Here is a 16,442-nt window from a genome sequence, read left to right on the forward strand (position 1 = left end):
AGTAGGTGTACAAAAACCCCCCTCAGTCCAGCTGCACAGAGACTGCACTGCTGCAGCTGGACTCTACTGCAGGTGCTGAGGGGGAGGATGAACACACACAATAACACACTCTGTGGAAATCAGGACTTTAGATGGAGTTTGTTCTTCTGTTCATTAGACTGGAAATGCTTTGTGATTTTAGGGGTTTATTCCCTGATCTCCACAGGTCTGGAACTAGCTGTAGAGTTCAGCTCCAGTCTCATTTATTCTAAAGTTTATTATAAGGATCTGGACAGATTATGAAATGGATGTTTCTGTCAGTCCTGAGAAAGAGGGAGTCCCTGAAGAAGTCCTTCAACAAACTCAGACTCATCAGTTTTTAGTAGGAGATGATCTTTACAGGGTGAGTACTAAACAGTTACACGTAAATCGGATGAATTCATAATGAATTTATTATCCGTCAAGCTGGTCAGCCAAGGTCCAGTTAAAAAACTGCATTCTTTTAAAAAACATGCAGGTTTAAAAGATTTTAATTTTTATACACATAAACTGTCACTGTAAACATCAGTTACATGAATTCATTTATTCTCTGCTTGTGTAGGTCAAATGCAGTCAAAAGCCTTTCCAAAATAGCAAAATAATGAAGAATTTATATTTATTTTATTCAAAATATAGAATTCACTTAAAACTACAAATTACTTTTTTAATCAAATAATCAAAGTTAGTTATAGGAATGATAAAAATACCATCACTGTAGGTCTGGAACATGAAACTACGTCACTGAAACTGAACAGAAGTGATAACAGGCTCCTCCAATAACATTACAGAGATACAGGTTCAGGTCAGATCTTTACTGAAGAAGTCCCTGTAAAACAGAAACACAGTTAAAATATGTAGACAGAATGTCTGTTATAAGCTTGGAAGGTCTGTTTAAGGAAGATGTTCCATATAATATTAACATGCACCACTGGTAGCTTGGTGCTAACATAACATTACAAACCCCTTATGGGCACTAGCATCGCCAGAGCTGTTGATAAGATAAACTAAAGCCTCTCACAGAGTGATGTAGAGGGTTTCTGCATTAATCATTATTGGGCTGGTCTGCTGCTGCTCACACCTCTCATTGTGGGGTATAAACGTTTAGTTAGTAAAACCTTTCTGGGATCTTTTGGAGAAAATAATGTCTAAAATTGTACTTTTCAAAGTCTAACTGGATCTGATGGAAACAGTGGTCAGTAGCAGTTGATGTGCTGTTAGACAGAGTGACCCACCATGGACTCTGACTTCAAAGAGATGTGACCGATCACAAAGCAGTACAGAGATCACCAATGAGATAAAATGGAATTTAATACATAAATCATGAAGTAAATATGAATAACTCAGTAAAAAGTAGATTACTCTACTTGAGTGGAAATGAAAGTATTATAATTTGAAAACAGTCAGGAGAAAACAAATCACCTGTATTTTAATACATGGAACTGTTGAGGAAATATAACTAGTTATTATTCATCTGTGCTCTTCACTATACAGCAACACAAATCCCCCACTGCTCCTGATGCTCCGGGTGTTCCCCAGGGTTCTGTTATGGGCCCCCCTGTCTTTATAGTTTATATGCAGTATAATAGTCATATTCCTGGATTACCTTCCTTTCTAACTACCTGTATCTGTGATGTTAAGATTTGGTTAAGCTCTAATTTACTTAAATTCAACACGAATAAAACTGATGTTCTAATTACGACCCTAATACTTGTATCACCTTCCTCTCTGAAAGTATGTTGATATTGATGATTTTAGATAAAACCCTCACAAACTCTTCATGATCATGGCGTCATATTTGATTCCTCACTCACTTCTGAATCCCATATTATCTCACTGATCCAGACTGTCTTCCACCACCTTCCTCATATCTCCAGACTCCGCCCCATGATTATCAGCAGTGCTGCAGAAATGTAGATTAGATCTTTATCAGTTCCACCTTCATTACTGTAATGACCTTCTTAGTGGACTCCCAGTTAAACTCCTCCCTAAATACCAGTCTGTTCAGAACTCAGCAGCTGGAGTCCTCACTCACACTAAGCACTCTGCCCTCATCACACCTGCTCTCCATAACCTGCACTGCTTATCTGCCCCTTTGTGTGGTCAATACAGGCTGCTGCTCATGACCTTCACAGACATACATGGCCTTGACCTTCATACCTTACTGACCTCCTCCATCTCTACACGCCAGCTGGGACACTCAGGTCTTCTGGAGCTGGTCTGATTAGAGTGAATCAGACTGTCCTCAGTCAGTGGAGGAGAATTTAGTGGAACAGCTCCAAACCTCTGGAACTCCCCTCTATCTCTGTCTTTAACACACAACTCAAACCCCCCTGTTCACTCAGTGCTTTACCTCCCTTTACATGTTCATTCAGATGGAGCTGATGCTCTTCTCCTGTATGTTAGAGCTCTTTCTGTTTGTTTCTGCACTCGTTCTGTTTCACTGTTACCTGCTTTGAGTTTAATAAAGGTTCTGTAGAAATAAAACAGGTTATTATTTGACTGACACACTGATGGTCATCAGCAGCACTAAAGGAAGAAGTGAAACCAGCCCCCCACAGCCCACCCAGCTGAACACAAACAAGCAGTTTTAAGCAGTAAAGAGTCAGACAGAGAGAGAGAGAGAGAGAGAGAGAGAGAGCAGTGGGGTGGAACTCAGATCTGCATGAACAGGCCTGAGTCGTCCTCTTTCTCCCAGAATAGAGCAGCACTTTCACCAGATGTTCAGCTTCATTCAGCCAAACTCCCTCAAGATCAACACACAGCACTGCACTGAATCTCCAGCTGAACTCCCTCTCTAACAACACTGACCATCACCATTCATCACAGTAAAGAACTCAGACTGAACTCAATAGAACTGGAAACTATGCAGCAGCACTAATGCGTTCTAGCACTGGAGAACATTTACTGTTTCCTCTTTCCACAGTGGAACAACTAGAACTCCTAATCTAACTACCATCAGATGAAGTTTCATAGAAACAGTTCAAACCTCTCATTAAAACCTGTGAATGTCTTCACCCAGGAGAACCTCATTGACCTCAAACCAGCTGGTCATCATGATCTGAATACGTCTTGTTCTTTAACCTTCAGCACAGTCCACTGTAGAACATATGAGTGGAGCTGATTACTGAATAATCACATTTACTCACTTTACCGTGTTTTAATGCTTTAATTTAACTCAGGATGTAGATCTTATTACTCTCATGATCACATACTTGATTTAGTTTGTTCCTCTGGTCTGAATGATGTTAGTGTTCCTTGTTCCAAGTGTGGAATCTCTGATCCTTTGCTTGAATTCAGTTTTAGGTTTTGTCCACTTAGTCTAATACAGAAACCACACTATCCTATCATGGCCTTCAGTCGGTTGATCCTCTGTCCTTTTCTATCTCCATGCAATCTTCCTTTCCTATTTACTCTATTAATGAATGCTGTCCAGTAGAGATGCTCTCAAATTACAGTTACTCTCTCTTTAAAGCTTCTGAAGCTCATGCCTCCTTGAAGACCTGGCTTGTACCCTCTTCTCACTCCTGTCCTTGTTCCACTCCTGAGCTCCAGGTCATGAGAGCAGTAGGCTGCCACCTTCAGCAGCTTTAGAAGAAACCTGTTCACACCACATGTCTTCTATAATCAGCAGTGTTCATTTCAGGCCTCTGTCACTCTTTACCACAGTTAACAAACCCATTAACCACCTGCATCTAATGTTTCTGGCTCTGCTGAGCGATCTGAGGAACTTCTCCTGTTTCTTCAGTATAAAACTGCTTCTACATATAAACTTTTCAGGAGTTTATCTGGGAGACCACAACATACCAGTTAAATCCGTCCAGTGCCATACCAACAAAAGTCTTCCAGTTATCTCTACTCCCACTTCTCACCTGAGTAATCTTGTATGTCTGGAATTGTCCTGTTCCAACTAAAACCTGCTGCAGTTGTGCCGGTCATGAAGAAATCTGGTGTAGATTCAAGTAATTTAAATAATTTTAGACCAAATTTGAAACTCCCTTTCACTGCTAAACTACAGGAAAATGTCTCTCATGTTGCTCAAGGGGTTCCCCAGGGTTCTGTCCTTGGCCCGCTTCTCTTTATAATTTACAGACTTTCACAGGGCCGTATAATTAATCAGCATGGACTCAGTTTTCTTTGTTATGTGAAAGAGAAACAGATATAAATCAGCTTCAACTCCTCCAATCTCTTGCCCCCTCCCTCTCTAACTGTCTGTTGGGATATTACAAGTTGGGAGAGCTGTAATTTCCTTATGCTTAACTCTGATGAGACTGATGTCCTAATTACCCCCCCAATTTTTTTTTTTTTTTTGCCTGTCTTGTCTGGCAGATTTGCAATCAGAATTATGGTCAGACTGCGTTACTGTGCCAAACAAATTAACTTTTCCAAAATGAGCACTATAGATTATAGGCTCATCTTGTCAGTGTTTCTTTCTTTCTTTCTTTCTTTTTTAATTATTTAATTTCATTTTGTTTATACATTTGATATTTTAATGAGATGTGTTAGCATCATGCCAGACTTGACAGGCCAGGGGAATCTGTAAAGAAGGGAGAGGAGAGATAAGCGGGGGGGGGGTAAAAAAGGGAAATAACAAAAGGGCAGAAAAAACACAGCGCAAATGCCACGGCGATGGTTCACCAACTGCTGCTCCTGAGAAAAGAGAAGAAAGTGTACCTGAGACATACAGCACTTGGAGATACTACACAAATGACTGTGATGTATGTGTATGTGAGTGTGTGTGTGTGTGTGTGTGTGTGTGTGTTTGTGAGTGCAGTACAGTATAAATTTGTCACAAGATGCACTCAATAGCGAGGGCAGAAAGCTGCGACAACATCCCCCCAGAGGCCAGAGGAAGGCAGAGAAAGACCAGGGAATCCCGCCCGCCGCGGCCCCCCCAGGAGCAGTGGGGACCCTGGGCTGCATCTCCCAGTGACCCCTGCATGCCCACCCCAGCAGAAGGGAGAGGGGGACTCCGGACAGCACCCCCCCCAGCCGCAGGTCCAGGGGAACCAGAGGAACCAGAGCCGCCCCCAGGATGCCCCCCATCACGAGGCAGCAGCAAAGACCCAGCGCCTCATACGCCCGAGAGCCACCCACCACCCAGCAGGGCCCCATCCCTGCCGAGGGGCCCTGAGCCGCCCCGGAACCCAACCACCCAGGGGAGCAGGCCAACCGTCACGCCGGAGCACCAGGCCAGGCCCTGAAACCCCAAGGCGCCCCCATCCGGGGGGGAAGTAGCAACCACAGGGGAGCAGCCGGGAGAGGACCGGGGACAACAATCCCCCGATCCAGAACCAGCTGTCCTCACATACACTCAACCTCATATATACATCCTCGCCCATATATACACCTACATACCTTCACCCCCATATATTCATCCACCCCTATATATACACCTACGCACATATACCTCCACACCTATACACACTCCTACATACATACATACACACACATATATACATACACATATCACCCCAATATGTACACACACACACCCATATATACACCCCCCCATCCCCCTAGATGAGGTGGGGGCGAATGGAAAGCCCACCCAGGACCAGCTTGTATATGGATGCATACATGGGACGAACGTGCACACGTGCGGGAGGGCGCACACACGGGAGGAACATGCACGGCTGCACATGAGCCCGAGGGCACACGCCAGGGAAGAATGCGCGCGGGCACACAGACGCCCACACCCACCCAACCATACAATGCCACATGACCGGCACCGCCGTACAGGCCACCCTCTGCGGCGGGGAGCAGGAAACGGGTGAGGGATGACCTTCCCACCCTTCCACCCCCAGTGAAGTGTTGAGTGCAGGAGTTGGTGTATATGAATGTGGGGTAGTGTGTGACACTATGGTGTAGTTAAAATTGGGGGGACAGGTGTGGGGGCAAACATGGGCAGAGCCCCGGGCCACTGGTCTGAGGTGTCCATCTACACCGTCCCCTCAAAAGCCCTGAATGTCTAAAGTGCAGTAAAAACTGAGGGACAGACAGTCGTCAGGAGACCTCATCGACCCCCGGCAACATGCCTGTGCCCAGGATCCTAAATGTATGAGTACTGTGTGTGTTTGTGTGTGTTTGCTTGGGTGGGGGAGTAATGTATGTGTGTGTGTGTGTGTGTGTGTGTGTGTGTGTGTGTGTCTGGGGGTGGATGGAGGGGGGGGGGTATGTATATGTGTGTGTGTGTGTGTCTGGGGGTGGATGGAGGGGGGGTATGTAGGTCCAGAAGCAATGGTCCTCTGGAAGAGGAGAGCCAGCTGACTAGCTGGCTCATGAGGCTCCGCGTTTCACTGTCCCCCCGCTCGAGGCAGGATGAGGTCGGCCCGGGGAGGCCACGGAGACACCCCACGCCGCCAGAGCAGCCCGCCCAGCAACACCAACCACACAACACCACATGTCCGTGCGAACGTGGACGTCCACACATCCACTCATACCCCCCCCCCCCCCCCCCGCACACACACACACCCGTCCCGCATATACATCCACCCTCATGTACCCACACATTCACCTAGACATATATATACACCTAGACACATTCATCCTCGATATACACCCACACATATATGCACCACCACATCCACCTGCTCTCATATATACACCTGCATATAGACCCACACACCTATATACACCTGCACCGAACCATTCCAGTCAAACAACAGTCAAACAACAACAGACATCAACGAGACAAAAGACAAGCTGGCCTGAGTCAGGAACCCATTGCCCCCAGTACACCCCACACACCCCCCATTGGTCACCGCCCCACCCCCGCCACCCAGGCACCCCAGAACCCCAAGGCACAGACCCGACGCAAGGCAGCTCAACCTGCCCCACCCGGTGGTGCGCCCGCAGTGGCGCAAGCCATCCCCGCACGGGCAGGGACCCAAGGTATCTGGCCCCGGGTCCCGCCACCAGACCCGGAGGGGAGGCCAGCTACCCCACCCAGGGCCTGCACCCGCCCTCCACGTGCCCCCGGACCTACACCCCGAGGCAAAACGGCAGCGCCCCCCGAGCCCCCACCCATCCACCACCAACCAGGGCAAGCACACAGACACCCCAGGTCAGCCGCCGAGGCCCCCCAGCTTACTCAGGAAGTTACCGACACAAGCAGTCCTCCCAGAGTCAATTCCCAGCCACCAACTAGGCCACCCGGGAGATGAAACCACAGCCAACCACCCCGACTAACTAGTGGAGTTGATCAGTGGGAGCCAAAGAGAGTTAAATTCCTCCAACTGGTTTTCAGAGGAAGCAGACATTCTTTCCAGACTAATGTGATCAAATAATAAATTTTTGTAAAGAGTAATATGTAGATCTTTTTTTTGCTTCCAGTTAATGAGGATGGTTTTCTTGGCGATGCATAGGGCAGTGAGAACTATGTGTGATGTATTTGCATCCATAACCAATTCACTGACGTCTCCTAAGATGCACAGACTGGGTGAGGTTGGGATGCAACATTTAAGCCACGTGGACAAGTCTGTACATATCCTGTGCCAGAACATCTGAACAGGCCTACAATCCCATATAACATGCATATAGTTATCGGTTACATTGGCTGTACAGTGGGTGCATATGTTTGATTGTGCTAGGCCCATTTGGAACATCCTTTGTCCAGTATAATGTATTCTATGAAGGACTTTGTATTGTATAAGTTGTAAGTTGGGGCTTTTACTTATTTTGAAGATATTTGAACATATTTCTGTCCAAAAGCTTTGATCTGGATTGATAGAGAGATCACGTTCCCATTTGGCTATCGGGAGGGAGACCGATTCATCAAATTTTAATAATAATTTGTACAGTTTTGATAATTTAGGGGTACATAAATTTAAAAATTCAGTTACCCATGTTGATATTTCCAAATTTAGTTGGTTGGGATTAAATCTCTCTTGAATGATGGATTTCAATTGTTGATATTCAAGAAATTTACTGTTGTTTATTCCATATTCTGATATGAGTTCCTGGAATGTGACAAAGTTTCCATCTTTAATAACATGTCCTAAATTTTTCACGCCATGATGTGAAATTTAGTACTTTCTTATTCTGACAAATGTCTGGATTGTTCCAAATGGGTGTTAGTTTGCATGGAATAAGTGGAGACTGAGTTAGTTTTAGAAATTCCCACCAGGCTGTCAGTGAGCTATTTATACTGAGGCTTTTAAAAGCGTCATGGCGCTTAATATAAGAGCTAATGTAAGGTAAGTCTGACAGTTTTGTTTTTCTACAGAATGCTTGTTCTAGGTCCAACCATGGACTGTCTAGTAAGTCAGGTTTGATCCATTTTGAAATGTACTGTAATCTATTGGCTAAGAAATAATTATAAACATTTGGTAGTTCTAAACCACCATTGTTGTTATTCTTGATGGCTTATTTTTCCATAAAAATTGTGAGATGTTTGAATCTAAGGACTTAAACCAAGCAGCAGGGGGTTTATTTGGGATTAGTGAGAATAAATCGTTGATTTTTGGTAAAACCATCATTTTAATGGTAGCGACTCTCCCCATGAGTGATATAGGTAAGGCGTTCCAACGTTTGAGATCATCTTCTATTGTTTTCAGTAAAGGGATATGATTTAACTGCACTAAGTCTGAAAGCCTAGCAGAGACATGTATGCCTACGTATCTAATATTACCTGATTGTAGTTGAATGGTGGTCGTGTTCTGGAAACTACAGTTTACAGGCAAAACTGTTGATTTCCCCCAGTTGATGGAATAGTCTGATATAGACTAAGGGCTGCAGAAACTTTGTTTACTCGAGGGAGGAACTACTCACGCTGAGAACAAAGAGCCGCGCCGGCGTGATGCACCCCATTCCAACAGAGCTGAGGCGCAGCTTCAGCCGGGGCTAAGCTAAAGGCTAAACAATGGGAGAATCGCTGGAGATACAAGCCTTGTATTCCTGCAGTGGTGATGGGTAACGTGAACTCGCTGGTCAACAAGACGGACGAGCTTGCAGCATTAGTGAGGAACCAGAGGATCTACCGGGAATGCAGTCTCTTCTGCTTTACAGAGACTTGGCTAACCGCTAACATCCCTGACGCTAATGTAAACATCCCCGGATTCGTCACGGTGAGGGCGGACAGAGACTGCGCGCGCAGTGGCAAAGCCAAGGGTGGTGGGCTCGCTATCTTCATTAACAACAGATGGTGTAATCCTGGACATGTGACTGTTAAAGAGACTGTCTGCTGTCGGGATGTTGAACTGCTTGCGGTGAGTTTAAGGCCATATTATATCCTGCGGGAGTTTTCGCACACCATTGTTGTTTGTGTGTACTTGCCCCCCCGAGCGGATGCGGAGGTGGCGTGTGACGTCATACACGCGACCATCGCTAGGCTTCAGATACAACACCCGGATGCCTTCGTCGCGCTGTCTGGTGACTTCAACAATGTCACGCTGGACTCCACACTGACCTCATTCACCCAGTATTTGGACTGTCCCACCAGGAAAAACAGGACAATTGACCTCCTGTATGCTAACATCAGTGATGCATACACGGCCATCCCTCTGCCCCCACTTGGAAGATCTGACCACAATCTGGTTTTCCTGCAGCCTCTGTACAAACCCTGTGTGATGAGGCACAGCAAGGACATTGAGGGGTAACAGACTGCACAACTGACTACATGAACTTTTGCATGGACACTGTGGTTCCTGTAAGAACTGTTCGCTGCTTTCCTAACAACAAGCCCTGGATTACAAGTGACGTAAAGGACCTCTTAACCAAAAAGAAGAGGGCCTTTAAAGACAAGGACCAGGAGGAGCTGAGGAACGTTCAGCGGGAACTCAAGTCCTGCTTAAAGGAGGCTAAAGAGACCTACAGGAAGAAGGTTGAGCAGAAGTTACATGACAACAACATGAAGGAGGTCTGGGACAGTGTGAGTACAATCACAGGATGCAAGCCAAGGAGTGACAGTGTAACAGCTGGAGGTGTGGAGAGAGCGAACGAACTCAATCTCTTCTACAACTGGTTTGATTGTCCTGTTTCATCCTCATCTGCTTCTGTCTGTCCTGCCATCACAGCAACCTCAGCCTCTGCTCCTCCGGACACCTCACTCCCTCTTCTCAGTGCTGCACAGATCTCCCTCCCACAGACTGTCAGCACACCCAGTCCACCCCCCCTCACCCCCCCCCCACTTCTCTGCAGACCAGGTCACAGGGGTGCTGAGGAGACTCCGTTCTGGGAAGACAGCTGGACCTGACAAGGTGAGCCCGAGACTTCTTAAGGCTTGCGCCTCTGAACTTGGGTTACCCTTGGCGAATATCTTCAACATGAGCCTGCAGCTGGGGAGGGTTCCCACGCTGTGGAAAAGCTCATGCCTGGTCCCTGTTCCCAAGAAACCTCACCCCAGTGAGCTCAACGACTACAGGCCAGTGGCGTTGACGTCCCACATTATGAAGACCATGGAGCGACTGCTTCTCCCTCTTCTCAGACCCCAGGTACAGCATGCACTGGACCCTCTCCAGTTTGCCTATCGGGAGAGGATTGGTGTCGAGGACGCCTGGTGCAGTGGATCACGGACTATCTCACCTGCAGACCACAGTACGTGAGGCTGACTGACGGTACATCTGAGACTGTTGTCAGCAGCACTGGAGCACCACAGTGGACTGTGCTCTCCCCCTTCCTCTTCACTCTCTACACATCAGACTTCCATTACAACTCTGAGATGTGCCATCTGCAGAAATTCTCGGATGACACTGCCATCGTTGGATGTGTCAAGGGTGGTCAGGAGGAGGAGTACAGGAGACAGGTGGAAGAATTTGTTGCTTGGTGTTGACTGAACCAACTGCAGTTGAACATATCCAAGACCAAGGAGTTGGTGGTGGACTTCCGTAGGTCTTGACTACCCCTGCAGCCAGTCTCCATTGAGGGGGTTGATGTGGAGACGGTCAAGACCTACAGGTACCTTGGTCTGCATCTGGACAACAAACTGGACTGGTCAACAAACATGGACACCCTGTACAGGAAAGGACAGAGTCGGCTCTATTTCCTGAGGAGACTGCGGTCCTTTAACATCTGTAAGAAGCTTCTGCAGATGTTCTACCACTCACTCGTGGCCAGCATTCTCTTCTACGCTGTGGTTTGCTGGGGAGGCAACATGAAGAGAAGAGATGCATATAGGCTGGACAAGCTGGTCAGGAGGGCCGGGGCAGTGGTGGGAGTGGAGCTGGACTCTCTGGTAACAATAGCAGATAGGAGGACTTTGGATAAACTACTTTCTATCATGAACAATGATAGTCACCTACTTTACACCATCATTATGAAGCAGAGGAGTGTGTTCATTGGCAGACTGCTGTCACAGAGCTGCACAACAGACAGACTCAGAAGATCATTCATTCTGAGAGCCATCAGACTTTTTAGTTCCTCCCATCGGGGACGGGAGGCTGCTGCTGACTGAGTTTAACCCAGTCACACTACATGGACATTATTCAACTACTCAACCACTTAATTATTTATTCACAATTACACTTCCCCAACCTGTCTTACACTCAAGTACATTTACTCAGGGTGTGGTATTCATCCATCCATCCATCTTTCTAAGCCGCTTCTCCGTCAGGGTCGCGGGGGGGTGCTGGAGCTTATCCCAGCAGTCTTCGGGCAGAAGGCAGGATACACCCTGGACAGGTCGCCAGTGTGTGGTATTCATATATTCATATATTCACTTTACAGAACTATATTTTTTACATGTACATATTAATAATTCTATGGCACATCAGTCACTTTTATAACTTTTATAACCAATGTCGTTTGCACTTTGCTCTGTGAATTTATTTATTGGCTGTTAGAAAAATCTACTACACTGCTCCATCTACAGATAGTTCTTTACCTTGTACAGAAAGTTTCTATACCCTTATATATTTTCTATTGTTCTGTGTTTGATAGATGTTGAATATGCTTCCTACTGTATTGTGTTGTTGCTGCTGGATGCCTAAATTTCCTTTGGGATCAATAAAGTATCTATCTATCTATCTATCTATCTATCTATCTATCTAGAAGAGAAGCTATCTATTAGTCTAATTGTATTCGGGAGAGAAGCTTGGGAGTTTTCCAGGAAAAGTAATACATCAACTGCATAAAGACTTATCTTGTGGTTTGTAGTTTCTGTGTTAATTCCTTTAATATTGGTATTTTGTCGAATTGCTGCTGCTAATGGCTCAATGAAGATAACGAAAAGTGAGGGTGATAGTGGGCAGCCCTGCCTGGTGCCCCTCTGCAGAGTGAAGCTTTGTGAAGTGATATCGTTTGTCCTAACGCGTGCACTAGGAGAGCTATGTAAGGTTTGGTCCAGTTTATGAAGGATGAACCAAATCCGAATTTGTGTAGGACTGCTAATAAATATTTCCAGTTTACCCGATCAAATGCCTTTTCTGCATCTAAAGATACGATGGTTGTTTCTAATTTGTTAATTGTGCAGTAATCTATTATGTTTACTAGTCTGTGTGTGTTATAGGCTGATTGTCTACCCTTGATAAAACCTGTCTGGTCAGGATGTACTATAAGTGGAGTGATTTCCTCTAATCTTCTGGCAAGGACTTTGCAAATAATTTTAAGATCTACGTTTATGAGTGAAATTGGGCGATAGCTGGAAGGCAGTGTAGGGTCTTTGCCTGGTTTAAGAAGTAGGCTGATGTTAGCAGAATTCGTGTCTGGGGACAGTACGTTCTCATTTTGAATTTGAGTTACCATTCTAAAAAAGGTTGGTTCTAGCACAGACCAGAATTCTTTGTAGAACTCTACTGGAAATCCATCTGGGCCTGGGGCTTTGTTATTTGGTAGATGCTGTAGGGCTTCATGTAATTCGGATAAAGCAAGTGGTGAATCCAGGGCAACAATTTGTTCATTTTTCAGCTTGGGGAGATATTATTAAGAAATTCTTCAATAGCTGCGTTAGATGGATTAATCTGTGATGAATATAAGGCTTTGTAAAACTCTTTAAAAGCTTTATTTATTTGTTGTGGGTCATGAGTAATGTTTCCAGTTGAGACTTTAATAGAAGAGATAGTTGTTTTTTCTTTATTTAGCTTTAACTGGTTAGCAAGGAATTTTCCGGACTTGTTGCTATGTTCAAAGTTCTGCCAACGCAACCTTTGCAGTAAAAATTGTGTCTTTTTGTCTATTATTTCATTTAATTCCAGTTTGAGTTTTCTCAGCTTGCTCATTGTGTGTTCTTGTGGTGAAGCCGCATGGGCAGCTTCTAAGGATTTTATTTTTTCTTCCAATTCTAATACCTGTGTTTTTTCAATTTTTTTCTTATGTGTGCAGTAGGATATTATCTTCCCCCGCATTACTGCCTTTCCTGCTTCCCAAAGAACACACGGTGATGTTCCTGGCAGGTCGTTATTTTCTAAATACGTTGTCCATTCCTTTTTGAAATAATTAATGAAATCTTGTTCTTTAAGTAATGATGTATTTAATCTCCAGTTCCTATTTGTTGGTGTGGTTCTTTTCTGTGCCAGAGAGAGAGACACCGGTGCATGGTCACTGATAGTGATAGGATGAATCTGAGTGTCTGTGACATCCATCATAATAGAATTGCTAACTAAGAAGTTGTCTAAACGAGAATGTGAATGGTGTACTGCTGAAAAGAAGGTGTAATCCCGGAGAGTGGGGTGATGTAAACGCCACGCATCAGAGAGCCCAAAATCGTTCATATATTGTTTTAGAGTGTCTGCAGACTGCCGGTTTCTTTGACTCATTGCTGTACTGAGCAAAATACCCCCAAAATATTTACTTGCACTCACTCTGATATGAGCTTTAACATTGCCAGAGTTCATGTAAAATCCTCAGAACCTGTTTCTGATCTAGGTGATATATTTCATTTGTCACTTTCTATTGATTATCATATCAGCTCACTGATTAAACCACCTTCAGTCTCCTCTATAACATTTCCAGTGTCCGTCTCATGCTCAGTAGCAGTAATGCAGAAATGCTGATTAGTGTGTTTATGAGTATCTCTACACACCAGCACGTACACTCAGGTCTTCTGGTACTGCTTTCTTTACCCCAGTTCAGATCATCCTCAGACAGTGGTTCATTGTAACAGCTCCAGAACTTTGCAACTCAGTCTCCATGAATTCACATTTGTCTCGGCCTTTAAGACACAAATCAAAACCTGCCTGTTTCTCAGTGATTTGCTTTTCCTTGAAATTCAATAATTTTCAGATGTAAACCAACCTTGTGAGGAAGGAGCTATGAAAATGAAACTTATTACTATTAAAAACACAATTTCATTAAAACAAACAGTGCCTGGTTGCGTGGACAACAGTGTGATGCATCAGTGTTTTCAGGTTAATAATTAAAGAAGTCCATAAAAACTTCACTGGTGAGAGTTGCTGGGATTTCTGGTTCATTACCTGCCTGATTTTGCGTGATTTGGGAAATCACATTAAACAGAACTCTAGGATTATACTTATTATTCTCGATCAGCGAGGCCAGATATGCTGAGCGAGCTTCTGTGAGAGCATTTCTATCCTCTATAAGGCCGTCCTTCCAGGCAGAGTGGAACACTTCTAGTTTGGTATGACGCCATTTCCGCTCTAATTTCAGAGCTGTTTGTTTTAAGGTCCGGGTTTTATCGTTGTACCACGGGGCTTTTTCTGCCTTATTCTTTTTATTTTAAGTGGGGCCACATTTTCTAAAGTGGATCGTAATGTATTTTCTAAATAATCGGTTAGTGAATCTAGTTCCATTGGGTCTGATGCAGTGGAGACTGGGGTTGATAACTCTGGGAGATTTTCTATAAATTGTAGGGCAGTAAAAGGTTTTATTGAGCGCTTTGTTGAATAACGAGGGGACGTATATATATTATGGCTAAATCGTAGCTCAAACGAAATTAAGTAATGGTCGGAGATCGCTGTGGTTTGCGGTAAGATATTAAGCTTGTCTATGTTAAGACCTCGTGTCAAAACCAAATCTAACGTATGACTACAGTCGTGTGTCGGCCCTGTTACATTTTGGGTAAAACCAACTGAGTCTAAGATTGAGGTAAATGCCCTTTTTAATGGGTCGTCTACCTTCTCAAAGTGAATATTAAAATCTCCTACAATTATTACTTTATCATTACACACAGCCAGGTTTGCAGTGAAATCACTAAATTCTTTTATAAATTCAGAGTATGGCCCTGGTGGTCTGTAAATGTTAAATAATGAGAACGCCTTCTTTTTTGTGACCGGATTTGTGACGTGAATAGAGAGGACCTCAAAGGAAGTGAAAGTGTCACATTGTTTCTGACTAATATCGAGAGTATTTTGGTATATTATACAGACTCCACCTCCCTTGCCTGATAGTCTTGGCCTATGTGCATAATTATAGCCTACAGACGTGGCTTCATTTAAAGCTAAATATTCGTCTGGTCTAACCCGTTTCAGTAAGACAAAAAAAGTCAAATTTATGATCACTTATAATTTCATTTACGACGACTGCTTTAGAGTTTAGTGATCTTATATTAAGTAGTCCAAGTTTTAGATCTAAGGTGTTAGTGCTATCATCAGAACATGGATATATGTTGATAAGGTTATTTAAGCAGACTGATTGAGTTTTTCTATGATTAAATTTAGTTTTAATTCAGGGCAAAGACACAGTCTCAATATGGTTAATCTTGGGTGACGCCTCAAGGCGGATCGCAGACGGTCGGTTTAGCCTGTCTGTCTGCGGCCTGGTCCCGGCTCTGGACTGTCAGCAGCTGTTTACACTACTCTGCCGACTAACTAAAAGACTATGAGCTATGCTGCACAAAAGTAAGGCAGCACCCTCCCGCGTTATCTGCCCCTTTGTGTGGTCAATACAGGCTGCTGCTCATGACCTTCACAGACATACATGGCCTTGACCTTACTGACCTCCTTCATCTCTACACGCCAGCTCGGACACTCAGGTCTTCTGGAACTGGTCTGATTAGAGTGACAATAATTGTATTAATACATATCCTATCATGGCCTTCAGTCGGCTGATCCTCTGTCCTGTTCTATCTCCATGCAATCTTCCTTTCCTCTTTACTCTATTAATGAATGCTGTCCAGTAGAGATGCTCTCAAATTACAGTTACTCTCTCTTTAAAGCTTCTGAAGCTCATGCCTCCTTGAAGACCTGGCTTGTACCTTCTTCTCACTCCTGTCCTTGTTCCACTCCTGAGCTCCAGGTCATGAGAGCAGTAGGCTACCACCATCAGCAGCTTTAGAAGAAACCTGGCCTTAATGTTCAGCTCATCGCATGCAGTAAAGAAGTTGGCAGATCTGACATCAGTGTTTCCTGTTCACACCACTTGTCTTCTATAATCAGCAGTGTTCATTTCAGGCCTCTGTGACTCTTTACCACAGTTAACAAACCCATTAACCCCCTGCATCTAATGTTTCTGGCTCTGTTGAGCGATCTGAGTAACTTCTCCTGTTTCTTCATAATAAAATTGCTTCTACATATAACCTGTTCAGGAGTTCATCT

At 44.5% G+C, this 16,442-nt stretch overlaps 1 gene segment (V, D, J or C); it reads left to right on the forward strand.

The window, feature by feature from the left end:
- Positions 1 to 79, forward strand: part of LOC119264414 — a 591-nt gene extending 512 nt beyond the window's left edge. Inside the window, 1 exon segment of the V gene segment in view lies at positions 1 to 79. This exon segment is cut by the window's left edge and continues 328 nt beyond it. Coding sequence covers positions 1 to 79 — 79 coding nt within the window.
- The last annotated feature ends 16,363 nt before the right edge of the window (positions 80 to 16,442 follow it).

Source organism: Pygocentrus nattereri, chromosome 11, assembly GCF_015220715.1.
Source record: "Pygocentrus nattereri isolate fPygNat1 chromosome 11, fPygNat1.pri, whole genome shotgun sequence".
In the NCBI taxonomy this organism is placed as follows: domain Eukaryota; kingdom Metazoa; phylum Chordata; class Actinopteri; order Characiformes; family Serrasalmidae; genus Pygocentrus; species Pygocentrus nattereri.